The 27511-nt window shown below is 48.9% G+C and overlaps 1 protein-coding gene across 1 annotated transcript in view; it reads right to left on the bottom strand.

The window, feature by feature from the left end:
- Window positions 1-2429: 2429 nt before the first annotated feature.
- The window catches only part of LOC110131408 (craniofacial development protein 1), a 101118-nt gene continuing 76036 nt past the window's right edge, over window positions 2430-27511 (bottom strand). The window contains exons 6-7 of the mRNA XM_020884009.2: window positions 14388-14546; window positions 2430-2734 (exon numbers count right to left, since the gene is read on the bottom strand). Coding sequence (XP_020739668.2) covers window positions 2644-2734; window positions 14388-14546 — 250 coding nt within the window. The 3' untranslated portion in view covers window positions 2430-2643. The remainder of the gene's footprint in view (window positions 2735-14387; window positions 14547-27511) is intronic.

The following is a 27511-nucleotide window of genomic DNA, read 5'->3' as shown; positions in this document are numbered from 1 at the left end:
CAAAGACTGCATCTGGGAGTAGTACTGTTGGATCTAAGTTGCCTTGAGACGGCATAAAAAAACAAAAAGGCTGCAGAAAAAAAACAAAACACTCTGAGGGTAAGATTTTTCCTGTCAAAGTAGGAACCCTGGGCACACTGGTACGCCAGGGAAGGAGATGCACTGGGATGGCATTTAAGATTTAAATCACCTGGGCACCAGCCCCTCCTGCCCCCACTCGCTGAAAGCAGGCAGCATCCTGAAGAGGAGACGGCAAGCCGGTCTGCACTGTGGCGCACACTCTCCCCTGCAGAGGTTCCGATGCTGCCCCGGGGCACCGAGGACTGGAAGCTGAAGCCTGTGTGCCCACGCCTTTGGCATACTTCTGGCACCAGAGTGTGCCAGCTGTCACTGTTCTCAAGTGTAAGTGTCCTTCACCTTTGGCTCTTCTGTCCCCTTGCGCTCCAGTCTTTCCTTTCCCACGTGAATCCTCCAGCCGGGAGCCGGATCCAGCAGGTGAGAAGAGGCTGTTTCATCTTGCCTGCCCCCTGCCCTCCAGGCCTACCAAGTGGATGTAATCACTGTTAGTTTCATAGTCTGACCTCAGGCAAGTTTCCTCTCCTGGTCAGGAAAAGTGGGAGAAAGCATCAGGCACATGGGACCAGCCTGTCCTTTGTTGATGAAACTGAGAGCTTCTGAATGCCTCCCCTGGAGTTCACCATCGTATACCAACTCCTTTTTAGTAATGAAAAAAGAAGAAAAAGTCATGGGCTCCTACCCAACATGCCTCAGCAATTCCAGTTAAATGGCAGAAGAAAGCTGCGCCTGAGACCCACGCCACACAAACCTGCTCTGTCCTGCTAAGGCCAAGAGGTGGCACGGCACCTGAGACCCCGTCCCCTGGCCTGCCTGGTGCCTCCTGGCTTCCGGCAGCATCGTGGCGCCACTCCTTTCCTGGAGGTCTTCCATATCCTCCTGTGGCACCAGCCACCAGCCTGCTGGCCCGGTCAGTTCTCGTGACCTTAGGCCCTGGGGTTTGTCCAGTTCTCTCTGCTCAGCTCCGACGGCGCACAGCTCAATCAAGACTTAGTTCTCAATGCTGCCCTTTTCCCCCGGGACTTTATGCAGCGTTCTTAATTAGAGCACTGTGTTCCTTGGGAAATAGGTGAACAGAACGCATAAAGAAGCCTGTTTTTCTTCTTTGACGTTATGCTGTTGTAGGGCAGGTTTTTTTCAGTAACGGGAAAGTACGCGAAGGCCTGGAAATCGAATGCGTTCATCTGGGACTAGGAGAAGACTGATGGCCAGAGCGAGGCCAGGAAACTCAGCTCTCAGGGATTTTCTGGACTCCACAGACCGGCCAGGAAGTGTCCTTGGCCGCCTTCCTCAGTCGTCCCCGCCACAGTCAAGGGCGGTGCCCGGTGCCTGGCAAAGGACTGTCGAGCTGTCTCCCAGCGCTGACTCAGGCTCCCCACTTCCTGCAGACATTTTCCTTGGCAGTTCCCTACTCCTGGAAAGGGATGTTATTTCCCTTGGGAGTTAGGCAGATCAGTTTTCACTAACCATGGATGTGAAGAGCTAGATAAACTGTTATCCACCTGTTCTTAAAAATTGCTGGCTACAGTTCAAACAAGACTCCGATGGAAGAGATGATTCTGTATCGAAGATGCACACACCTCAGTCAGCCCCGTCACCCAGCCTGGCCTCAGTGAGGAACGAGGGTCAGAACCTCAGGACCACGCAGGGCTGACAGTCTGGTCTTGGCTGCGTGAGCGTCTGCCTGTGTATCAGAGAACCAGAGGCGGAGACCTGCGCGTGTTCCCTGCACGTGTCACTAGCTCACCTCCACCCTGTGAGGTTCAGAAAGCGGAGTTGTGCTCAAGGTCACAGGGCTGGTAGGTGTACGGGCAGGATCTGAACTCCAGTCTCTGGAGCCCTACTGCCCCTTAACCCCGTCCATGTTACTCAGGACGTCCGCCCGCCCACCCCCAGAGGCGGGGTGTGAGGTCTGCTACTTTATTAATATGAAGTTTGGAATTTAAATCTTCTAAAGAGTTAAAAAAAAAAAAGTCCTTTGGGGTTTTCTTTGACAAACCCCCAATCAAAGAATTACTGAGGTGAGAACACACGGGAAGTTGACTTTGGAAAGGAGAATGGCTGAGGGAAAAGAAAGATCTCTAATTCAGTGATGGCATATCCTTACTTTACATCCTTACACTGTATCAGCGAGGAGTCCCAGTCAGGACAGAAGCACGGGGCCCGGCGTCGCACCAGCACAGCGGGCCCCGTCTCAGACAGCCCCTGCTCTCGGGCCCACGGCGAGTGGGCCACACGCCCTTCTCCACAGCAGCCAAGACAGGCCCGAGGAATGGGCTCGGCCTCTTAGACTTTGCAGCAGAACAAAGGGACGGCAAGTGGCGTCATCCTCACCAGTCTCTCACAGGATCAACTTGTACTTTTTTTTTTAATTTTTATTTTTGAAAGGACAAACTATTAAAAGTAAAACAAATGAAATCACATGAGATCAAGATACAAAGGCAGAAATTCAATGTAGAAAAAAGGACCTTGCTGGGAGACAGTCGATGAGAAACAGGAAACATCTCGCAGACACACAAGAAGCTCACGCTGTAGAGAGGACTGAGCTGCCGGGGGCTCCTCATCACATCAGGGCTTCATTTTGCTCAGCCTGAGATCTCGCTCGATTTCAAACTGCCTATGATCCACTCGGTCTAGAAAAGCTTTTCGCTCGATGTACCTGGAAGAAAATGAAGATGCCGGTCAGCACTGAGTAAGAAAACACCTCCGCGGCAGCATCCCCTCTCCCTGGGGGGAGGGGCCCACCCGGCCCGGGGCTCAGTGGGTGACAGCAAATGCAGGCAGGTGACCACGGGCAGCGCCCAGAGGGGCTACCACTACTCTTTCAGTAATGTCCAGACCACTCATTTGGTCTAAACAAGGCACTTTCTGGTTCAGAGGTGAACAAAAGTAAAATGAAAAACAGAAAGCAACAACTTATCAAGGGGAAGTCCATTAGCAGCCGGGGGCAGGAAAACGTGATTGTGTAACCAGGTTTAAAGGAAATCAGGGCTCAGTCAGGCCTGGGTTCGAGCCTGACCTGGTCACACAGCAGCTGCAGTGGCAAGCGCTCACTGTCCGGGCACCTACCAGCTGGCGGCCCTTCCTTCCCCTCACCCATCCCTCCTCTCCCGTGTCCTCCACCCACCTGGGGCCAGGGGCCTTCCGTGAGGATGACAGAGAAAGCTTCCCTAAATTCCTCCAAGGGAACGAGGTCAAGTGCCTCTGCGCCCAGGGCCCACGTACTCAGGGTCCCCTCAAGGCGGGCGGCCTGCCCCTCGCCTACTTCGGCCTGCCAGGCACGGTGGGAGGGAAGTCCCAGGCTGAAGCTGGCAGGCACCGAGGGGAGTGAGATACAGCTCCATTTTCACGCACCTTCTGGCCACAAAGTGCGCTGCCATTTGCCTTGGCGGGAGGGGCTCTCTGCCAAGTAATTTACTAAGAGCAAAATTGCCACTGAAAATGGGAGACATAATTGAATCTGTGTGCTAATCTTTCCTTTGTTGCACTGCGGAAAACGTGCATCTGTGATGACAAGGTCATTTCGCTTGTGGTGAGCACGTCACCAGCTTCAGGACCCCATGTTCCTCGGCTGAGCTCACCCTGTGAAGGGCAGCCCACCCTCCCTGCTCTCCCGACAGGCGGGGTGGCGGCTCGGGCCGAATCCTGACCCTGTGACTTGCTGGCTCTCTCTGAATAAGCCTTCTAACCTGGCTAATTCTTTCTTAATCTGCCAGGAAAAAAAAAGATGATCACCCCTACTCTGAAGGCCTGCGGCGGGGATTAAATGAAATAGTGTATATACAATGCCTAGCACAGAGCAGGTGCTCCATAAAATGGCAGTCACCATCATTTCGGGAAGCCAGCTTCTACAGTCAGGGCTCTGAGGACCAACAACTCAAGAGAAGCAGTGAGCTCTCCGGTGCATGTTACCAGCATCTGTGACAACAACCCAGCCCAGGATCAGGAACTCAGCAGCTGAGTCAAAATCGCCATGGAGGGGCCGGAATGGCTGGAAATGCAAGGGCACGGCCTGCCTGTAAATTCGACGTGAGCCCTCAGGGTCAGGCTGTCAGATTTAGCCAGTGAAATACAGATCACAGCTTCAGATTCCCTGGCAGACGGCGAAGCCACTGCCGGGGGCGGAGCACCCTTTTTGATAAAGTGAGAAAGCAGGAGAGATGGTGGCGGGAAGTGGACACACACAGAACAAGCTCCTTCTCCGTCCACCACAGAGGCCCCGCAACTCCCCCAGTGGGGCCCTGAGCCAGAACTGACTGATGGACTGTGTCGCCTCACAACTGCTGCCCTCCACACACCAGCTCAGGAGCCCTGGCTGAAGACCACAGTGGGGGTCAGAGTTTTGACAGCAGCTCGCTTAACTGCCCCTAGGGTTTCCATAGAAAAGAGGTGGGGGGGCTGTGGTTGAGAAGACTTCAGGGCATGTTTCAGGAGAGCTACCAGCCAGGGTCATCTGAAAGCGCGGCCTGAGGACAGAATAGGAAGCAGGCAGCTTTGAGCATTTGTGGTTTTTCCTCTTTGACCTTCCTTTAAAGTAGAGGAAGTGCTACTTAAATTAAGATGCTCACTGAGCATAAATAATGGCCTCGCAGGTTCCTGGAAGCTGTGTCAGGTCCAGCTGACCTTGAAACCATCAAGAGCAAGGCCAGGCTGGGTGCGAAACAGTCAGGTGCAGGAAGAGTTCGGGTTGAGGGAACGCCTCCAGCAGCAGAGGGGGTGCATGTGCAGAAGGCAACTGAATTCTCAAGGGCAACCCAGACAAAGGCCATCCCGGCAGGTCTGGCGACTTCACTCCCCCATTTATAGCACCTGCAGCTGCTAACAGGAGCCTTGTGATGGCTTTGGCTTGATGCCAAGAGCGGACCAGAAACCAAAGTTCTACTGGACAAGCCTCTCCCTGCCTCCCTGAGATCAAAAAGGTGCCAAGGATGAGGGCTGTTCCAGCATTAACTGTGTGTGTGACTGTGGGCAGGATAGTTCATTTTTCTTCGCTGGAAAACATGAGCAAAAATTACAACACCTCTCTGACAATACAGTGAAACCATGAGAAGTACTCTGTAAACAATAAAACCAGAAATGACTATGAGCACTGTGGGCTTCTTGCCTCCCATTTCTGACCTGATTGTATCACTCCCAAGCCTCAGAACCCGGGACAGCTGGAACAGGGACCAAGAGACCAAGGGCTCCAGAAAGAGGAAGGGCTTGCGGGGAAGGCTGGCTCTGTAAGGTGGCCCGAGCAGATGACCTATCTAACCTGAGCCTCAGGAAGTTTTCAGGCCCCGTAAGCAGGTCACAGTCTCCAAGGAGAACCACCAGTTGACAAGTGCAAAGGTTTTTTTTGGGTCAGTGCCCAGCACTCCTGGGGACCAGCCTGGTTCAGCCCTGTCTACTGCGGGGTGGAGGTGGGGACATGCCCTTCCTGCCACCATTCCCTATGGAGCCCGGTTAAAAGGCCGCAGCTCTTCACTGTCACTCACAAAGTAAGCTAACAGCACTAAAACCCAAGGGATGTGCTGAGCCTTTCCTTTCAGAACCAGGTTAGACACAATAGGCTTGGTTATCTTTTTGATCTTTCAACCCAAATTACTTTTCTGCCACCAATTTCCTTGACATCCAGGCCGTTGAGGAGGGAAGGAAAAATGGAAGAAGACAAAAAAGCTCCGCCACACGGTCACAACTATCCACAAGAGGCCTCCAGACCTATGGTTAGGAAAAGAAAGAGTAGGGACTTCCCTGGCAGTCCAGTGGTTAAGACACTGCCCTTCCATCACGGGGGACACAGGTTTCATCCCTGGTTGGGGAATTAAGATCCCACATGCCGGGTGGAGCGGCTAAAAATTGGGGATGAAGAGTGGAGAAAGAGCACAGACAGCTGCAGGGAGTCTGAAGTGGCACACGAGGACGTCCTGTGACTGGTTATCACTCTGCCCCCGGCAGAGCCCACAGGCGTTCTGTGCAGCACAAACCTGGGAAGCAAAGTGGATCAACACCAGAAAGCAACAGGCAACACAGGCCCTGAGGCTGGAACAGAGCTCTGTGATGGGTGTGAGGAGAGGCGAACTTTGCAGTTCTGAGACCCGCGCAAGAAAGCAGCAGTCTGCCCGACATCGACACAGCACGAGGCAGAGGGAAAGGACTCGAGCGCGCCCCGGGGGCCAGAGCGAGAAGGCGCTGCCTGTAATGAGGCTTCTTCCCACTGCTCTCCTCCCATCTCACCTCAAAGCTGAGATTCTTGGGGGTCACGGAGATAGGCTCTTTGAAGAAAGAAAATTCTTTTCTGTGGTCTCTCCAAATCACAAACACACCTGGTTTCCAATCATCACGCTCCACGACCTTCAGTTTGATTGCCAGGAGCAGCCAAGACCATGCCTGGCCTCCTCTCCTTCTCTGTGCACTGATCCGTCTTCTAAGCCTGCCGGCCTCCGCCTCAGCAGTGCAGGAGAGACGTGCCGCTGACAGTGGATGCGCCAGGGAATCTAGTAAGAGCGGTTGCAGGAATAGAGGGAAGCAATGCTAGAGGCCTGAGGGCCACACAGATCTTGAAATACTGGACTGAGTTCTGGAGTGCGGGGCTCAGAGGAAAAGCAGCAATTCTTTGCTGTTCAGCTGACCTCTTTGGTACAGGCATTTTAACCAACCTTGCTGACTGAAAAAGATGCCCGAGTGGAGATCTCATTCCGACATGCCATGCCCTTCTTTTCTGGGGGGTTAATTCTAATCCTCCTAGGTTTCAAACAAAACCACGGGTGCCTGACAGCTAGCAGAATGGACATCCAGACCAGCACAACAACTCAGCGCCTGCTCTGGGCAGACACTCTGAGAAGGTACTGGTGGTGGGGAGGTGAGCCAGACCCTGCCCTTGGAGCTTATTGCACATGAAACACAGCACGATGCCATACCATGTGACAGTGTGAGGAGGATCAAACAGAGAGATGTGATGGAGGGTTTCTACAGTGGGCTACGCTAGGGAGTAGAGAGCGGCACCCGAGTGACCAACAAGAGCCCAGCACGGAGGAGGAACTGGGGAGGTGCTGAGGAGCGGAGCAGAGGCTGGGCAGCCGCAGGCAGGCAGAAGTGTAACAGGTGGGCAGTGGACGGCTCAGGGAGGGCGTGGAACGCCTGGGGAGGAGGTGAACGCTGACCTAAGTGCTACTGAAGGGCTTTCAGCAGGGAGAGCAGGGAAAATGGTTTGCACATTCAAAAAATCACTTTGGCTGCGACGTGGAGGAGAACAGAGGTACAAATGCAGACGCCTGTGGCTGGTACCGGACTGCGAGCAGCTGGGAGGGGCCAAAACACTTCACAGGAGAATTTTCTATTGCACTTTCAGGACTGACTTCAAGGGTTTTCTTTCATCAGTTGAGTGGATAGGGATGGAACCATTTTCTGCGAAGTCTGAGGAAGGAGACTGTTTATGGAAAGAAAGCAAGCCCAGGTTTCCCCTGCTATCTGAAAGTAAAGTATTCCTATGACACCTCTCTTAGCTGACATGGCGTGAAGAAGCAGCTACCTTTTTGGTGAAAATGAAACCTCTTCAGATTTCTTTCAGTTAGGGAGAAAAGGGAGAGCATTCATGGAGGTTTTTGGTAAAAGCAAAATGGCACAGAGCAAACTCCTGAAAAGCAGGGGCTGTCTGTATCTGGTTTTGGATGTTAAGTCTGAGGTGCTTCTTGCACATGCAAACGGAGATGTGAACTAAACGGCTGCTACGGAGGCTTCAGCTCAGTGGGGTGCTCAGGCGGGGCTAGCTTTTCCGGTAGTGTCTTGCTTCATGTGCAGTCAGCTCCAAGCGCAGGGTCTGGTTCACCTCCCCATTACCAATACCTTCTAACAGTATCTGTCCAGAGCAAGCCATGGAATTAGTGAGCTTTCCTGGAGGAGAGAGTGTGAGGAGCTGCCCAGCACGTGGGCCTGGGGCCTCCTACCTTAAAGCGCAGGACTGGGAGGAGGTGCCACCAGGCTGTACAGGCCACAGCGTGGTGCTCCCGAAGGCCTGGCAGGACCACACCAGGAAGGAGTTTAGAGGCAGCGAGCATCCAGCCTCCCAGCAAGGCCCTACGCTGGGAGTGGTCAGTAACGGCAGATGGGAGAAAGCAGAGAGGGTGGGAGGCTGGGGGGTGGGGTGGGGGCAGGGGGAACCCTATCTGTAAACATGCCAGACATTCCCCAACTTATTATCTAATTCCCATAAAACACCCGTGAGGATACTGAAGAGTTTCTACCGCACAGATGAAGAAACGGGGGCTACAGCACATGACAGGCTGGCAGTAGGGTCCAGAGTTGAATTCAATTCAGTTTATTGTGAAACAGAACATACACCCAACTCCCTCGTAGCTCAGATGGTAAAGAATCTGCCTGCAATGCAGGAGACCCAGGTTCAATTTCTTGGTTGGGAAGATCCCCTGGAGAATGGTAACCCACTCCAGTATTTTTGCCAGGAGAGTCCCATGGACAGAAGAGCCTGGCGCGCTGCAGTCCACGGGGTCACAAAAGTCAGACACAACTTAGCAACTAAACCACCACCACACCCTCACAGTATAAAGTGGGCAAGGAAGATGAACCATTTTATAAAGCAAGCCAAGAAGCAGAGGATAAGCACCCCAGAGAAACCCAAGCTGGCCTGGGAGAGCTTGCTTTATAATGATTCACAATCAGACAGAACTAGACCGTAATATCAGAGGAACAGAACCTTAAAGCAGAAATGTGGGCAGGTTCACACCTGGCTGGGCTTGAGTGTTGGATACCGGTATGTGCGTGGTGGTGAGAGATACACATGTGCCTCCAGAAGGCTGGCAGCATTGTGCTTCTTGACCTAGTGATGGCCTAACCATGAACTTCACACAGACATACATGGTGAGTATTCTGACTTGCTTCTTCACAAACTGACCTAACGGACACACTGTTTTTGCCCATTTTTGACCTCTGTATAAATGGAATTAAATCAATAAAATACATGGCATTATACTGCATGAACCTGTGTTCTTATGTTACCAAAACTTACCCATGTTCATTCCAATAGCTAAAGAGTATCCCAGTTCATGAACACATCACATCTTATCTGTCTAGTACACTATTATCGATATCTGAGTTGTTTCCAGTTTGGGGATGTTACTAGAAGTTCGTTATTGAGAAGCTACCTGTCAGTATAACCCCTCCTTTCAGAGAAGTCTCTTTTTTTCTGGCTGCTCTTAAGACTTTTCTCTTTGTCTTTGGTTGTCTGTAGTTTCACCCTGCAGTGTGGATTTCTATTTTATTTATCTTGGGATTCTTTGGGTTTTAAAGTCTATAAAGAGGTGTCTTTCATCTTTTCCTACACTGTCCTCCAGGAAGCTTCACTTCCCCCTTTCATATTTTTTTGTCTTTCTGTCTCTCTGAAGTATATTCTGGATCTTTTCTAGTTCGTGTATGCTCTTAGATAATGATCTAACTACTATTAAATCTATCCTCTGCACTTTTAATTATGGTTATTAAAATGTTCAGTTCTAGAAATTTTGTCTGGGTCTTTTTCAAATCTGCGAGGGCCACCTTAAACAGAATCTTATCTATGTCTGGCCGTGCTGGGTCCCACTGCAGTGCACGGGGTGCTCACTGCTGCAGGAGAGGCTTCTCCAGCTGTGGCAGCTGGGCCTCTCACTGTGCTGGCTTCTCTCGTTGCAGAGCACGGGCTGAGCAGGGGGTCAGGAGCTGCGGTGCACAGGGTTCGCTGCCCTGCAGCATGTGGAATCTTCCCAGACCAGGGGTCGAACTTGTGTTCCCTGCACTGGCAGGCAGACTCTCAACCGCTGGACCATGAGGGGAGTTCTAGGGCCACTTTTTATAGTTTCTTCTTCTTGTAAATATTTTCAACTTTGTTTACTTATTTAAATACAGCAGGCATAACTGTATTAAAATCTGTATCTGCTATCTTCATTGTCTAAATTCTCTGCCAATCTGATCCTGTGCCTGCTGTTTCTCAAGGTGCTTTGCTTCTTCTTGTGAATATTTTAAGATAGCAAAATTGCTTTTAAAAGACTGGACAATAATAATTCAATACTAACCAATGTAGCTTCAAACTGTATCAAAGGTTTACAAGGGGAAAGATGGCATAGCGCTTACTGAAGTAGAATTACTATCAAAACGCAAAAAGCACAACATAATCTTTTAACCTCAACTATTATTTTGGACTTCCCTGGTGGCTCGGATGGTAAAGCATCTGCCTACAACGAGGGAGACCCGGGTTTGATCCCTGGGTTGGGAAGATCCTCTGGAGAAGGAAATGGCAACCTCCTCCAGTACTCTTGCCTGGAGAATCCCATGGACGGAGGAGTGTGGTAGGCTACCGTCCATGGTGTCACAAAGAGTCAGACATGGCTGAGTGCTTTCACTCTCTCTCTTTCTCTATCTTATTTTAATCAGGACTGTATTTATTACAGGAATATTTTTATCACCTGTAATCATTTTATGTGTTTGTGATCTGGATTCTTCTATGTGAGAACAATTTAAATATGGTACCTGTAAAAAGGTCACAGTCTCATAATAACTATGGTAGAGGCCAATGATTATTCACAAGTACCTTATTCGAGATGTTATCAAATATGATCTTTCCCCCTTCTTAGTTCCAGCAGAGATCACTTTTGTTCCAGGGTAACACTGTCTGGGATTCTCCACCCTCAGAGTAGACTCTCCCCAGATGACCTCTGCTCTCGTTGGCATGTGTGTAAGGGAATTTGGGGACCTGACCAAACAGACCTTTCAGGTTTGGCTTGTGCCCCCTGCCCTTTGACACTGTGGCACTGGGCGCACTTCTCCACAGAAATCTTCTTGCCTGTTCTGAAGTTGGCTCTCTAGTTACGCAGATGCTGGAAAGGCTCACCCAGCAGCTGATTGTCTTGCTCTCATTTCTAGAATTTTGCTGCTGTGGTCTAGTAATTCTCAATCCTGGCTGTACATGAGAAGCACATGAGGAGTGATTTAAAGATACTGGTATCTGTGATTTTTTTTTTTTAAATCGAGGTACAGTTGATGCACAACATTATATAAGTTTTAGGTGTGCTGTGCTAAGTCACTTCAGTCGTGTTTGACTCTTTGCAACCCTATGGACTGTAACCCACCAGGTTCCTCTGTCCATGGGATTCTCCACAGTAATTCACAATTTTTTGGCCACGCTGCATGGCTTGTGGGATCTTAGTCCCCTGACCAGAGATCGAACAGGTGGTCCCCTGCTGTGGAAGCAGAGTCTTAACCACTGGCCCAGGGTTACTCCCCAGTAATTCATCATTTTTAAAGGTTATACTCCATATAGTTATAAAATATTGGCTGTGTTCCCATGTAGCTTCTTTTTGCTTTGTTTACTAGGTTAGATTCCACATATAAGTGATGTCATACAGCATTAGTCTTTCTCTGACTTATTTCACTAAGCATTTCACTAGGCATAATATCCTCTAATCCATCCATGTTGTTGCAAATGGCAAAATCTCATCCTTTGCTGTTGTTGTTGCTGTTGTGCTGGGTCTTGGTTGTTGCACACAAGCTTTCTCTAGTTTTGGTGAGTAGGGGCTACTTTTCATTTGCAGGCTTCTCTTGTTGCGGAGCATGGGCTCTAGGCGTGTAGGCTTCAGCAGCTGCAGCACTTGGGCTCAGTATTCATGGCCTGAGGGCCCTAAAATGTGCATGAACCCCGTGTTGAAGCTCATGGGCTCCAGAGTGTGAGCTCGGCAGCTGTGGTGCACACGCTTAGTTGCTCCATGGCATGTGGGATCTTTACGGACCAGGGATCAAACCCATGTCCCCTGCATTGGCAGGTGTATTCTTATCCACTGGACCTCCAAGGAAGTCCAAATTTTCATTATTTATTATGGCCGAGGAGTATTCCATTATGTATGTGTACAAGTGTGCAAGCACACACACTCACACCCTTGACTCTTGATTCAGCAGTGTACAGGGAGGTCTTTATCATGTGAACTTGGAAAAAACCCAGAAGAGACTTGTGCTTAACCAAGGTTAAGAACCACAGCAACAGTTCCTTCCTTGGAATAGGGGCTGGGCCCTTAATCAGCCAGCAGGAGCCAGGAGAGGCAGTGAGTGCAGGTGTGGGGTGGGCGCTGGAGAGGGCAGGTGAGAGGTGCCGAAGCAGAGCGCAGCAGTCATGAGACTAACACTGGAAAAACACAGTCAGATCCGTGGAGTTGCCTGGCTGGGGGGAAAGGCTCAGAGACAGGAAAAAGCAGAGAGCGGCAAAGTTCCGTGCTCTTGGCTGTTCCCTAACCCAGTTATGTGATTTTCCATTGCCTGAAAAGCCCTCCTTGGGCAGATGTCCTTTTTAATCATCTTGTTTTCGCTTCCAGCCTACATTTTCTTATCTCTCCCTTATCTTCAGCAGCACCGCTCCTTACTTTTACAAGACCTCTATTAACAGAAAGAACATTGTCTAACCCATATAGTCAATCCTCAGAGAAGCAGTAAAGTGTGGCACACACGGGCAGTTCCTCCGCTGCCTGAGATCACTGGGCAAACAGGAGAAGAGGCGGGGCTGAGTTGCCTGGTCTGAATCAGAGAGGGGAGGTTGGGGCGTGCGTCAGAGACCTCGGGGTAACACCAAGCCCTGCCAGTGCTTTCTCGTGGGCTTTCCCTGGATGGCTTTGGCACTTCTGCCCTTGTCCTGTGGCCAACCATCTCTGACAGATGAACTCAGAAGCCTGGTAGCTACACAAGCTCATAATGTCATTAGAGAAAAAAAAAATTTCATATCCTGATCAGCTTCTACATTCATTCACATAGTCTTGAAACCTAATCTTGAAAAATGACCCGCCCCCCCAACAAATCTCCCACCTATCTTTATTAGAATTTAGCTTGTAAATACACCTGAGCGACTACCACTTAACACACACCTTTAGGTGACACTGACAGGTGCTCTGCAAAGGGCGTATGTGGACAGTGTCGTCCATTTTACTGTGCTCCACTACACTGCACTGTGCAGACACTGTTTTTGTACAAACTGCAGGACTATGGCAATTTTGTATTGTCAGATGACTGTTAACATTTTGTAGCAGTAAAGTATTTTTAAATTAGGTATGTACATTGTGTTCTACATACAATGCTTGAACACTTAACAAACTATCAGTATAGTATAAACATAACTTATACCCACTGGGAAACCAAAAAATTCACATGAAGGCTTTATTGTGTTATTTGCTTCATCGTGTTGGTCTGGAACTGAGCCTGCAGTACCTCTGAGGTCTGCCTGTGCTATATAGCTATACACATGATAAGCAGATCACATGTTTGGTCTCACGACAGCCTCATGACCATCAAGATCACCAACCTCTCGATCACCCCAGTTTACTGGCAATGGAGCTGAGCCTCAGGGACGCATAGGGACTGCAGGAAAGCGCTTGTCGGCGAGGGGCGGGGCTGCCGGGCCGGGCCACGCACGCCTCTCTCTCTGTGGGGGGGGGTGGTGGTGGTGGTGCTGGGTCATGCTGGCCTCCCTTTCTCTGTAGGGGTGGTGGCACTGTGGGTGCCGGGCCATCCGCTGGGCCACTGCGCACCTCTCTCTCTCTCTGTAGTGGGGGGGCGGTGCTGGGCCACTCGCGCCTCTCTCTCTGTAGGGGTGGGGGCGCCGGGCCGTCCACCGGGCCACAGGTGCCTCTGCAAGGGACAGGAGTGGACTCAGAGCCACGGACCCAGTTTTGCAGTCCCTTTGTTCTTGGCTTCTTCTGAGGTTCCTAAGAAACCACTGAAAACCATTTCTCCTGGGATATGCCTGTGCAGAGTTTATGGACATCTTCTTTGTACTGCTAAGTGAAGAGGAAGAGGGTACACGTGATGGTCAGATGTTGTCTGAGGGCTGGTGTGTCACACAGGTTGAAACCAAGGGTGAAGGCCCACGCGGGTCAAGATAACCCAAACAAAAAAGTCCCACAATAATGTGACAACATCTAGGCACTCCACCGGCTCTGTGTTTGCCTGGCTTCTCAGAAGACCAAATAATTCGGATGAGGCCAAGGCTGATACGGTGAGCCAATCTGGCCACACGAACGAAGGAGCTGACACAGCTCACAGGAGCCGCACGCCAGCAGAGTCTCTGAGGCAGCCATGCCTGTTCCCCAGGGGGTTCCTGCTCACACGCCCTCCCACCCTCAGCCCATCACCTCAGTGTCTCCCTCCCCGGAGGGACCTGCCCATGAGAGCAGAGCTTCAGCAGCAAAGCAGAGCACTCACAGTTTTCACCTCACTGTGGAGAGCTCCCGCCTACTCACACGGGGTGGCGTGTGGGCAAAGAGCTCTCCCGCGGCCTCGAGGGCGTCAGAGGAACAGAACGCGCGGGTTCTTACCCCTCCTTCCCTCGGTTGTGGATGGCTAGCTCCTCGCCAATGCCCTCTTCCTCCTTGAAGCTCTCCCAGTCCAGCTTAGACTTCTCTAGGGTGCTCATCTTCTGCTTCTTGGCTCCGATTTTCCCCAAAAGGCTGCTCATGCCACTTGATCTTTTTAACCTAGGGGAAGCAAAAACATGAAACATGGAGCATGTAGAAATTCTGATCTCTTGAGTAACGGTTTTTCTGACTGCATGGGCCTCCCTGATTCGAGCTCCTTATCTTAATGGAAGCCGTGCCTGCTTCCTGTCGGGGGGAGAACTCGGTAGAGAGGCCAGAGCTCTGACTCGCTCTCCCTGCTGGGCGGCCCCGCCGCTGTAACAAGCCGGGGACAGGGGATCCTCATGACCTCTCTCTGGTGCGTATGACAGACAGGCCTCTGCCTGCAGGAGCGAGAAGCCCAGCATGACTCAGTCCTGGTCTAGAATCACATGCCATGGTTCATATCCAACTTGAACCACGTGTCTTTAGGCAAGTTATTTAACTATCAATATATCTGCCTTGGTTTCCTAATCTACAAAATGAACACTTACTCACAGGGCAGTAGTCTCTCTTCTATGTAAAGTGCTTAAGACAGCACCTGGCCCAGAGTAAAGGTGCAAGGTGAATGTTATCCACCCTGTGTCACTGTCATCATCTATGCACTAAAGCCCCAGGGAATCCTTTCAAGACAACGAGAACCAGATCCCAACACTGATGAGCAAGAGGTCATACTATCTTTAAAAGACTCTGAAGATCATTTCCTTTCAACTCCTATGAATCAGGACCCTGGTTTTTCCCAGGAGGTGGAGAACATTCCTCACCCCGAGAGCAAGGAATGTACAGCCTGTGCTCTGCTTGCTGGTGACGCTATCATGGACGGCGGGAGAAACCTCACATGCCCAAGTTCAAGTCCTGGCAGGTTGCATGTTTCTAGTCAATGTTAAATGTGTGAGTTCAAATAAGCAAAACAAACTGCAGCTAGTAAGAAGGCTCTATAAGAAGAAGGAACTAGAGAAGGAACATGGCTTTTGGTCTCTTTAGAAAGTAAAACAAGTTATATACCAGCATACAGAAAATTAGAAATCATTTTCTGCTCTACTGGGATATGCAAGAGAGTTAAAACTTTTAAAAACTCTATGAGCTAACATCACAAGGCCTACTGATAACATTGATAATAGTACCTCTCACTTGTCTAGAAGGCTAATTCTCCAAGTGCTTTTCATGGCCATTTTCTCATCTTATTCTCCCTAATGCCTGTGAAAAAGGAGCACTGAGTCTCAGAGGTGGAGGAGGAACCTTCGAGGTGATCTTGACTCACCAATTATTCTGAAGTCCCACCTCCCTGCAGCATAGTGCCGGGGAGGGACAGCTTACTACCTCTGCCCTGGAGAGAGGCAACAGGCCAGTGTCCACAGTGAACACGAGACTCTAGGGGCTGGACAGTTACCCTCCACATTCTCATTCTGTTCATACTGGTGGAGGGGATGTTAGCTTCCCCGTCGTGGTCATACCCTACTACATGCTGTCAGCTTAAGATCAACTCAGAAGAGGCTGGGCAGGCGTCACTGTCCTCACTAAGTTGGACAAATAAGCCAAGAGTGGAGAGGTTAAATGCTACAGCAAAGCTCAAACCAAGAGCAGGTGCAGCTCCAGGATAAGACAGGCCTTTCTGGCCCTCAGGGTGGGGCACTGTGCTCTCACCTCCAGTGTGGGAGTTTACTGGAGAGATCTCCTAATGGCTACTTTGTTCCCAATTTGCTTATGAATTTTCCAAACAGTTTTTAATGAGCTTTCAAGTCATACTTTCTAATTCTTTTCCAGATAACTCAGTCCCTACAACAGTCTCTCCATCCACACACACAGACTCTATTTTACCAGGAACAGAGCATGAGTGTGTGCTTGGTCGCTCAATGATGTCCACCTCTTTGCAACCCCATGGAGACAAGTGAAGACAAGTGAAGAGCCTGTAGGCCGCCAGGCTCCTCTGTCCATGGGATTCTCCAGGCAAGAATACTGGAGTGGGTTGCCATTTCCTTCTCCAGAGGATCTTCCTGACCCAGGGACTGAACGTGTGTCTCCTGCATTGCAGGTGCTGATATTTTACCAGGAACAGAGCATGAGGGGGGATGAGGAAACTTAATATGGCTCAAATGTTTCCACTTCTCACCTGCTGCACTATACTGGTTCTCAGTTTTATTTTCTCTCACTTGGATACATCAGCAGCCTCTTCACTTGTCTCTCTGACTTTTATCTGGTCCCATCACTCACTTGTTCCATCCTGGCATCAATGTTATTAATATATGCTGTCTTTAGAGTGAGTTTCCTAAAACACGAAGCTTAGCACGTCTTTCTGTTTAAGTACCTCTTCCCTGACCCCGACTGCTCTTAGGATAAAGTCTAAATGCCTTCAGTCTTGAAGTTCTTCCTGACCTTCCCTCACCACATCTTCCTTTGCAGCCAAAGCTCCAGCCACACCATCCCGACCGTGCAGTTTACCTCTCTGGTCTTGTCTCAGCCGGGAAACCACCTCCTGCAGGAGGCTCTCCCAGGCCCTTCCCGCACTCTCCGGATTAGACACCTCCTGCTGGAGTGTCAACAGCGCCCCGGTTCTCTCCCACCGCAGGCCTGCTTCTGTCCGTAATGCGTGCCTGAGGGGCTCCGCTCTCAGCCACGGCCACACGGGTCAGCTCGGAGGAGGCTCAGGGCCGCTGCTGACACCTCGCTAAAGCCACATACCCGCGGGCTTCTCATTTCTGGCCACGGGGCCTCCTCCGACCCTGTCCACATGTCACAGGCACTGTGGTGGAATGACTGTGGGGAGCTGGTGGCTGAGTGGCCAAGCTCTCGTGCACAGGCGGGCGGCTCTGGGAGGCACACCGAATGCCCCTCAGAAGTCCTGGTGACGTGGGGCCCTGTGGCCTTGGGCACACACGCCTGTACTGGCTTTCCCCCCTTCCCGGCCTCACCTCCCCTGCTCCCTCAACTCCTGCTTCTTGAGACGCCTTCCCAAATAAGCTACCTGCACTCAAAGCCTTCCCCAAGGTTCTGCTTTGTTGGGAATCTAAAACAGATGCTCAGGAGAAACACAGCCTGCCCTGTGCCGGCTCTGTATGATGTGGACACTTAAGTTCTGGGTTTCCAAATCTCTCTCTAGCACATGGATATAGTTCTGCCAACAGGAGACATTCAATAAAGTCAACAGTGTTACCTGGACCACAGAAGCAACTAGTGGGAAAGGATTAGACTTTTTTAGAATAAAAGGTATTTGGAATACTTCTAAATTAGGGAATTCTAAGGGCAGGAATTTCCACTTATATTTGCCAACCAGTTCTCAGCAACTCAGGGTTTCCCATTTTATCTGGGCAACACCATGACCTTGTACACATCTCTCCCCCTTAGCCTACAGCTCTGATGGCATTACCAGAATACACCATCTTTTCAACAAAGGAAAATGATTTTTGCACACAGCAGTGAAGAGGTGTTAGAAAAGGAAAACAGTCACAACCCCTCTTTGCCTTGTTCACCAGTAAACATCAGCAAACTGTCACCTGTTCTATTACGCTTTATGGAAAAGCTTCCAGGTCTGCCTCCACTGGACTATTAACACAGTGTATGATTTCCTAATTTGATGGCCTCAAAAGTTAAACTACTCATCTTTTATTTGAGGCTAAATCAAAGTGAACAACACATTTACAGTAGTCGTCAAAGCATGTGGCGGCGCCTCATCACTGAGACCAGCACCTCTCCTGGAGTCTGGCATGTGAGGTCTCATACTCGCTTTCCACCTTCAAACAGGGCTGCAGTGGCATAGTCCTGGAGTCAGTCCATCGCAGCCTTCAGGAAGGCAGAGCGACTCTGACCTTGGCCCCCTCTCTGCAGCGAAGGTTCATCCATCAGGCTTTCAGGAAAGCTGAGGCAGGCAGCAGACAGTCAGCTTCTGGGCCGCGGCTGGGAGCCGTCTCTGCCCTGCTGGGAAGTGCAAAGCACGCCGTGCCCTGCACGGCCCCCACACAACAGCGGCTGGGCTAGGAGACGGTGACCCGGCACTGGCGTCCCACAGGCACTGAGCAGCTGTGTACTGGGCAACCAGGCAAAGGGGGCACTCCAGATCCCCTTGGTGACCTCTCTGCTGTCAGCAGGAACCCATGCAGCTTCAGGCATCAGAGTTTACTCTGGATCCTAAGCCGTAAGGGCGAGAGACTACCAGGAAGTTGGTTCTGACAGCTCAAAACCCCTTCCCCATCTGCAGACTTTCCAGTCTTGGTTCTAAAGGGGGGTGAGCTGTGTCAGAGAAACCACATTCAAGAGAACCCTCACCCACCTTTAGAGACCAAAGCTCACAGGAGGGCGCCTGCACTTGCTCCCTCAGAATGCAGTCAGAACGTTACATTCAGACACGTCCAGAATATTGCTGCCAAGATGTTTCCATGTAATCCAAGACATTTCAACCACCTCCTCCTGCTCTGCTGATCTCACGACCGTATGTTCGATGTGAACACTAGCTCCATCTGAGGGGCATGGCCGTCGCTCTGACCAGCAGGCTTCTGTGCCATCACAGTGTGGCTGAGTGCGCAGCACGCTGGTGAGAGAGACGCTCACTAAGCCTTTGCTTCTGTGCTTTCTGTTCGTTCCCCATCAGTCAGCAATTATCTCAACTCCCTTCCCGCGACACCAAGCCTGATGGCTTGTCCCAACACCACACACCAACCAAGACCTCACAAAAGAAGATTCAGAATCTCAGAAAAGTAAAAAGGGTAAAAGGGCAAAATGACTGTTGTCTTTTTCCTTTCTGAATTCAAAGTTTACAATGATAATCTGCTAGAACTTACACTGCTTTTTAGCCCCTGAAATGTAGGTTTAACAAAATTCATTGCAACTAAATGATAAAGTCCATTCTGTTGAATCTGTTATAAAGATATTAAAGTAACATGTTTTCTTTGTTCCAGTCCCATGAACATGGACACAGATTCACCCAACTGATCTGCTCCATAGCAAAAGCACTGCTTTATCTGGCCATGTTCAGTGAAGCTCTGGATCCTGCTATTTATTTATAAGATGTACTGGAAAGGAGCTGGAAAAATAACTTCTTAGACAGAAATAGAAAGGATGACAAGACAGAGCAACTGGTTCTCAAGAAAGAGTGGGAACATCTTTCCCATGATCTTTAAAATCAGCCTCAGGCGCCCAGTGGTCCCACAGAATAGAATTTGAGGTTTGGGAATGAATTTAGAGTACATTCGTTCATTGGACACATCCGACAGAGATTACTCAGAAATTACTGTACATCAGACAGTGTGCTTGGAACTAGGGATTGATACAAAAATATATAAAGCATAATTCTTGGCTTCAAGGAGAAAATCTGGTGGAGGAGATGATTATACAAAAAAATTGTGACCAAATACTATTAGGGCATGAAAGAAGGAGCAGCTGAGAGGCCAGATAATGCAAACTCTTTGTTTTACAGATGTGTTAACTAAACTCTAAGAAGGTTAAGAAATCTGCCCAGGTACACAGTGAGAGACAGACTTGGGTCCAGTACTCGGTGCTTTTGGTCACCTTGCTGATACTAGAGATGAGGACAGATAACCTTTGGCCATCCCTTCCACACTCCAATTTCACTGCTGATTTTGGGGGCTGAGGGAAAATTCTTATCTTCCCTGTTGTCCTGGAGCTCACTGTACACAGGGCCCATGTCTTACTCATTCTTGGCTCATTCATCATTGTACAAAGCTTTGCCATGGTATGTGATCACTACATGTTTAATAGGATTTGACAGTGGACAAATGAATTTTCTCTTATAACAGAAGTTTTTAACATTATATTTTAACCAACAGCAAAGAAAAGGAAGCTCCAAAACTGAACCAGCAAGGATAAGGTCAACACAAAGTGCATGGGAGTTCCACTGACCTCTACCTGGAACTTCAACACACACAGCCCAGCTCAAGTCTATGCCTTCCGACTCACAACTTGCTTAACCACTAAAATGCAAATTATTTGGAACTAAGATTTTTGGGCAGAGATAAGCAGTTTCCTTAGTATCTGTCATCTGTTTACAAAGCAGGAGTGGACTTTTCGTAGCTCACCCATGGACTAAGAGCCATACAAGGGTCTGGAACTGGCATGGTTCTTCCCGAGAAATGGGAAGAAGGTTTATGATGGAAATTCTTCAGTGAGAGCTGTCTGCTTCAGTGAGAGCCGTCTGCTTGTTCTCTTGCAGATCTTCTTTGGATTAAGCTGAAATCCCTAAGAATGAAAAGTAAAGCCCCAGTCCCTGGGCCAATTTCACTCCCCACCTGCATAAGTCTCTTAAGTAATCTTCCCAAAGCCCAAGACCAGACGACTCAAGGAAATGGACTGGAAGCCAGTGGCACATTAGGAAAAGAGTTTAAATCCCATTCACTTCCCAACATTGTATTGCCAGTATTCTATGGGACATTGGGCTCAGTAAAGTGGAAAACCAGAAACATTGACATTGATACACTGCCAGCCAAAAAAAAAAAAAAAAAAAACAGAAAAAGGAAAAAAGGCATCTACCAGCAAAAGGTGAAATAAAAGCTGGCAACAAGTAGCAGCTTCACAGTTTTTGTACAAATAGAAAATGGTCTGCTAACTCAGTTTTATTGATCTTACGCCAATCCAAGAGTAAAGGGAAGTTAAGTTTTGTCTGATTTGTTTTCAGCTGCTCTCCATCTTTACAGCATGTCTGTGAAAACTGGTGATGATTCTGGTAGCAAAAGCCCCGAATTCTAAGCTCTTCTAAAATACTATGTTACAGAAAGCCCTTTCCAACTGTTTCTTCCCTATCTGTTAAGCACAGGACTGTTTTGCTTGCTGGGAGGACTATTTTAGCTGACTTGGTTCTATTTAAATGAGCAGCTCTTCCTACAGAAGACACACCATCCCTCCAGTCAGCTCTCTTCAAAGCAGCAGGAGTCCTGTAACTGCACAGTCTCTGGTCTCTCTTATGATCAAGGTCAAGTATTTCTGAGACAAGTAACTTGTGGCTGGGGACTCTCAAACAACACTGAAACGGACTTATTCTCTGGGACAGCTAATGAGCAGCTGGGCAGCAGTTGATTAGCGTCATGTGCCGAGAGAAAGTTAATGCCCCTCTTTGTGGAGAGCAGTCCTCCGCCAGTCCATTGTTCTGTGAGACCAGCTCAGTGGGCTTGGGCCCCTTGCCACAGAAGGCAATTGTTTGTTTTTATTGTTGTTTGTTTTCATTAATCTGCCTAGTTCAGACCTTTCAGGGCGGGTCAAAGTTAGACAAGCATTAGGAAAGAATGGGTCCTTCTCCATGCCAATCCTTGGCGCACATGAGGCCTCTGCAGTGCTTGGTTCACACACTTAATGCAGAGAAAAATACTGTATGAAGACGTAAAAGGCCTGCGTTGTCAGGCAGGTGGGTGAGCTCTAGAGCACCCAGTCCGCTCCTGCTTCTGCGAGATGGAATGTGACAGCACAAGGAGGCCAAAGTGGTCTGCTGAGAACGTCCCCTCAACTTTCCAGTTTCAAAATGTCAAACTGACAGAAAAGATGAAAGCAGAGAACAACTATTTATCTAAATACTCTTCACTATAATTCACCAGTTATTAACATTTTGCCACATTTGCTTTCTCTCTCTCTCCTTCTCTCTATATATACAAATTTTCTTTTTGGGGGGGTGATTCATGCCCCATCACCTCTGGGTATAAGAAAGTCTCCAAAAAGTGAAAAGGCAGTCATTGGAGAAAGGCCAAGGGTTATCATCATCAGCAGGGTCCTAGACTAGAACTGCCAATGGTGAGCAAACACAGAAGCATTCACCTTGATATCTGGGTTCTCTTCTCAAGGGTCAGAGGCTCGGTGTGCAGAGGGTTAAGCGAAGTCAGTGCAAAGTCAGTGGCGAAGAAAAACCCTCTGGTCTGCCCACCAGACCTTGAGGAAAGGATACTTTTCTGTTTCCCTTCTCCTTTGTCCCACTCCCGTGTGGTTTCATCTCATTCCCTGGGAAAGAGATAATGCCACATCCCTTCCTGCCTCTGCTCTGGCAACTTCCTTCCTCACACCATTCCCATGGCGGGGCCCAGGGCGAGCAGGGGAGAGCCGCCACCGCGTTAGAGCAGTTGGGGCCTGAAGCAGGCCAGGGGGCTCTCCAAGGAGGAAATGTTCTGTTTACTGGGAGTGAGGATTATGCCTGGGGGGGGAATGGAGGCCTCTCCCCAGAGGTGCTGCTGTTGCTTTAATTTGCATGATCAGGCGCAGCTGGGAAGAATAATGTACTGATCAACACAAACAGACCATTTACATTTCTGAGACAGACTTTTAAAGAAATTATTAAATACAGCTCCTAACAAAACTCATAATGGCATTTTTCTTTAGGCAAACCCTGGGATCTCAACTGAGGCAGGCACAGCTTGTTTTCCAGACACTGCGTCCATATGGGTGCCAACCAGTCACAGCCCTGGGGCAGAAGCGAGTGAGCAGAGCGAACCCCTCTGTGGGGGCACTCTGGGGCCTCCCTGGGACCGAGCCAGGCCAGGCGGCTCCGGACTATCCGCCGGGGCTGAGGGCAGGAGCCCCGTTCACCCTGACTGGTCTGATCCGGGCAGGAGAAGAGCGCCTCTCCCAGAGACAGCGGCCAGTGAGAAGCAAAGCGTGGAGCCCGGAAGACAAATGTGCCCGACTGGGCTGTTCTGGCTAACTGCTGACTCGGGAGTTGGCATGCTTTCTCAGACCTCAGCATTCTGCTTTCTTTGACTTCCAGCTTGCTTTTTCTCAGGGAGATCTCTCTCTCTCCTCATGAAAATGTCTGAGGATGTCAACATAAAATACATTTTAAAGTCTTGGCCACCTCCCAGGCTGAGATCAGGTTAGAGTCTCAGGATGTGGCAGTATGCTCAGTCAGATCAGGGAGCGCTCACTGAAATGAGTCGTGCCTGTGCTCCCTTCTAGAAATGGGGAGGCACATTAACCACAAGGCTTCAGATGAAACACACATGAGTTACCTAGCATGTATTTTGCAAAATTACTCCCCCTCCACGCCTCAACTTCTCACCACTACTAAACAAGCATGCTAAGTTGCAAATGAGAAGGATATGAACATGGGACAGAGCTTGATTCCTGACACCTCGCAGCTCTGTCTGGAGAGGGGTGTGCTTGACAGTCCTCTCATTAGATGAAGCTGAGTGGTGAAACAGGTTGTTTTCTAGCACCTGGCGTGCCTGTGGGGTCCCTGACTCCAGCTCACTCACCGCATGGCAGCTGCACAGTCAGTCGCTCGCTCACTGGCCAGGGGATCTTCTCTGGCCTCCCAGGAGGCGCTTTCCTGCTCACTCAACAGGCAACTCAACACGGCCCAGACCCCAACCTGTCCCTCTCCCAGGGCAGCGCCTGTCTTCAGATAGCCAGGACACACCATCATCCAGAGTTTTCCCATCGTCACAGCACCCCTCACAATCCAGGATTAAAGAGTCCTTGGGAAGCAATTACCTGCACAAGGGTGATCAAAAGAAGGGGGTTGTTTCCAGCCTGAGCCCGAGGTGTCACTTCGCTAAAGCAATGCAATGGATTTCAATAAAGAGGAATATCTGTTCCCACATAGTCTGGTAGAGAAAGCAGAAAACTTTCGTTTTCACTGCACTCAGGAAATGGTTTTCATGTATGTTAACCACAACTGGGTAATCTGTATAACCACAACATAGCTCCTCTTTAATAAATGGAAGATTTTTAAGCACTGCATCACTGACCACCAAAAAGAATTCCCACCCTCCATCTCTAAGGAAGAAAAAATGATAAGGCTAAGGAGAGTCTCTTTCTTTAATCTGCCAGTCAGGGGTCGCTGAAGAAGCTTTTTCATTCAGAAACGTAGACTGTTTCATGAGGCTTCTGTCATCCAGCTCCACTGCTGAATGATGGATGAACCTTGAACAAATCCAGTTTCTCTGCATGCTGGGATCCCCTCAGAGCATTTATAACCATGATCCACAATGGGTCATAAGGTAAATGTACGACTATGGGTCATGGCCAATAGGTGTGAAGAAGGAGCTTTAGCGACTGCTGCCTGGGAGATGAAGGTATGCTGAAACAAGGCTGGCCAACCCTGCCTAGCACAGATGGTTCAAGAAAACGAAAACAAATCAAACCAAACATCATTAACTAAAGATGCGAAGGGTGGACTGGACAGTTCTCCAATTCATCCTTGTATATTACTAGCCCTGGGAAACTTGGCATCATTCTCTCCCTGCTGTGAGAGCAAGGCCTCTGTCCTCTGGCTCCTTGCCCTGAAGCCAGGAGCAGCCTGAGAGAGCAGGTGACCCTCTCCTTGGGGGTAAGTGGCTTCATGATGCCCTTCCTGTCACTGTGAGGTAATTCAGCAAAGACTGTGTGAGCATGTTCACCATTCCTGCTGCCCAGAAGAAAGTCGCTTTGGAGCCAGAGGTATTGACACTGGTGGTCTCATTTGAATGATATTACTAAAACTAAAAGGGCATTCATGCAAAAACACACAAAACAACTCCCCTCCCCCAAACTTACCTAGTTGTCATGAAGAGCTTTTTTCTAAAAGTGAAGATTAAGCTACTGAACTGATTTGTATTCTATTGATCAAAGAATGCTGGAAAAACTGGTGACACATCATTTTTTATTCTCAGTTAAAACTTTTAAGAACAGCTTGACTGCAATACAATTCACATACTAAAGAAGTCACTCATTTAAAGTATGCAAGTCAATGGTTCTCAGTGTATTCAGTTGTGCAGCCAATATCACAGTCTAATTTTAGAACATTTTATCATTCTCTCAAAAAAAAAACCTCCTCTTCATACCCATTCATTAGCAGTCACCCCATTCCTCCAGCTCCAGGCCAGGAGCTAATCTATGTTCTGTCTCTACAGATCTGCCTGTTCTCCCAGCTATCAATAATATCTGTATTTTACTATTTTAAAAAATTTTATTATTATTACTTTTTGTCATGCCATACACTACGCAGGATCTTAGTTCCTTGACCAGGGATTGAACTCAGGTCCCCTGCAATGGAAGCATGGAGTCTTAACCGCTGAACCACCAGGGAAATCCCAGCCAGCTAATAATTTTAAATCGTAAGTTTAAGACTATATAGTTGGTATCTGTTGTAGTTAACTACAAGAAACACTTAAAATTTCAACTTGTCCCATATATTGATGGTCATATATATATATATATATATATATATAGATTTCATAAAAGCCACGAAAATCAGCATCTAGACTTCAGACAGGAATACTGGAATATCTGAGCACTGCGTATATACTAAGTCCTGAGGATCATCACCACTACTTTGGAGCTGTGTTTTTAAAGCAGTGAGGTGCAGTGGCTTAGCATTCAGTGGAGAAAACTGCCCCTGCCACTCAAACCTTTTTGTTTGCTTGTTCTAAAGACCGTTTGGGTGAGAAAATTGATCTGAGCCTCAGATAACTCATTAATGTGTGTGTGTACTTGGTCACTCAGTTGTGTCTGACTCTGTGACCCCACGGACTGTAGCTCACCAGGCTCCTCTGTCCATGGGGACTCTCCAGGCAAGAATACTGGAGTGGGTAGCCATGCCCTTCTCCAGGGGATCTTCCCTATCCAGGGATCAAACCCAGGTCTCCCGCACTGCAGGCAGACTCTTCACTGACTGAGCCAGCAGGGAAGCCCAAGTATACTGCAGATAATGATAAGCACCTTGAGGTGTGATGATTAAAGGAGGTACTCATCAACCTAGCCCTTGAGTGCCTTCGGTGTCCCAGATGCTGTTGGCCACTGGAGATAGAAACAAAAATTTCTTAGCCTCATTAACGTCATTTGCTCAAGACAGAAACACAAACAAGTAATTAATCAGATTATGAGAAAACTAAGTGCTTTAGGAGCCTAACAGTGTGAGCTGGGGAAGGCTGCAGAGAGGGAGGGGGAGGTATCTGAAATGTGCAGGACGAGAAGGAATTTGCCAAGGAGGCGAGGTGGGATAAAGAAGTCAACAAAGAGCAACCTCTGCGACGCATGTGAAAGCACTGAGCAGCACAACGCCTGGCACAGAGCAGAAAAGCAACACTTCTTGTCGTTCCTACTCTTGTCCTCTCACGCCCTTAAAAAGATGCTTCTCTGTAATCCACAAACAAATTAAAACCTTGCTGCTGCTAGAGAAAAACTATGGATCTTTAGCAGTTGCTTGTTCTTTTTCTGAACTAATTCATCTTTGGCAGCAAAGTATATTTTAAATTTCTCCTGAAAAACTTCAAACCAAGAAAAGTTGATCTCCTTTGATCTAGAACAGTCCCCATGCCTGTAGAAAGGCCCACAATTTGGACTTGTCCGACTGTTAATGTTGGCTGCTTTGGGGGCATCTGGGAGTCTTCCAGCACACAATCTTTGGACGGCTTTTCTTCATGGACACTCACTTCCTGAGTGATTTCATCCAGTCCCAAGGCTTATATACCAGTAAACTGCCTCTGACTCCCAAATGTCTTATTTTCAGCCCAGACCTTGCTCCCTAACTCCAGACTTTCACTAACTGCCCAGCAGACTTCGTCTGCAGCAGCTTTCCACACCTTAGCAGAAGGCACAGCACCTGACCAGGTACTCACCTCTCAGACCTGCTCTCCAAGACTAACCCCACACTCACTCCACCGCAGGTACACACCCACCTTTGAAGGCCGAGACTCAAGCCATTCCTTCCACCTGAAATACCCTCTTCCAATAGAACATCTTATTAACTTTCTTACCTCCCTCAAGTCTGTGCCCAGATCTCAACTTCTCAGTGAGACTTACACTTACCATCCTGTTCAACACTCTAACCTTCACCCTCACCCCACGGTCCTGCTCCCACTACCCTCCTCAGATTTTTCTTTTCTTCTTAACATTCAGCATTTTCTAACACATCACATAATTTATTTATTATGTTTATTGTCCATCTCCCTCTTGGGGTGGAAACTCCACAAAGGCTGGACCTGATGTCTGTTTCGATCACTCATCTAATCCAACCTGGTGCAGCGCCTGGCACATGGCAGGCACTTTTAATAAACATTTGTTAAAAGAATGCATGAAAATTGGGAAAACATATCAACTTGGTACATTATAAACAGATTACAATAATGATATCTACTAAGGTA

The sequence above is a fragment of the Odocoileus virginianus genome, chromosome 20 (genome assembly GCF_023699985.2).
Source record: "Odocoileus virginianus isolate 20LAN1187 ecotype Illinois chromosome 20, Ovbor_1.2, whole genome shotgun sequence".
NCBI lineage: Eukaryota > Metazoa > Chordata > Mammalia > Artiodactyla > Cervidae > Odocoileus > Odocoileus virginianus.
Note: the sequence above shows the minus strand (reverse complement) of the source record. Positions and strands in the feature narration are given on the sequence as shown.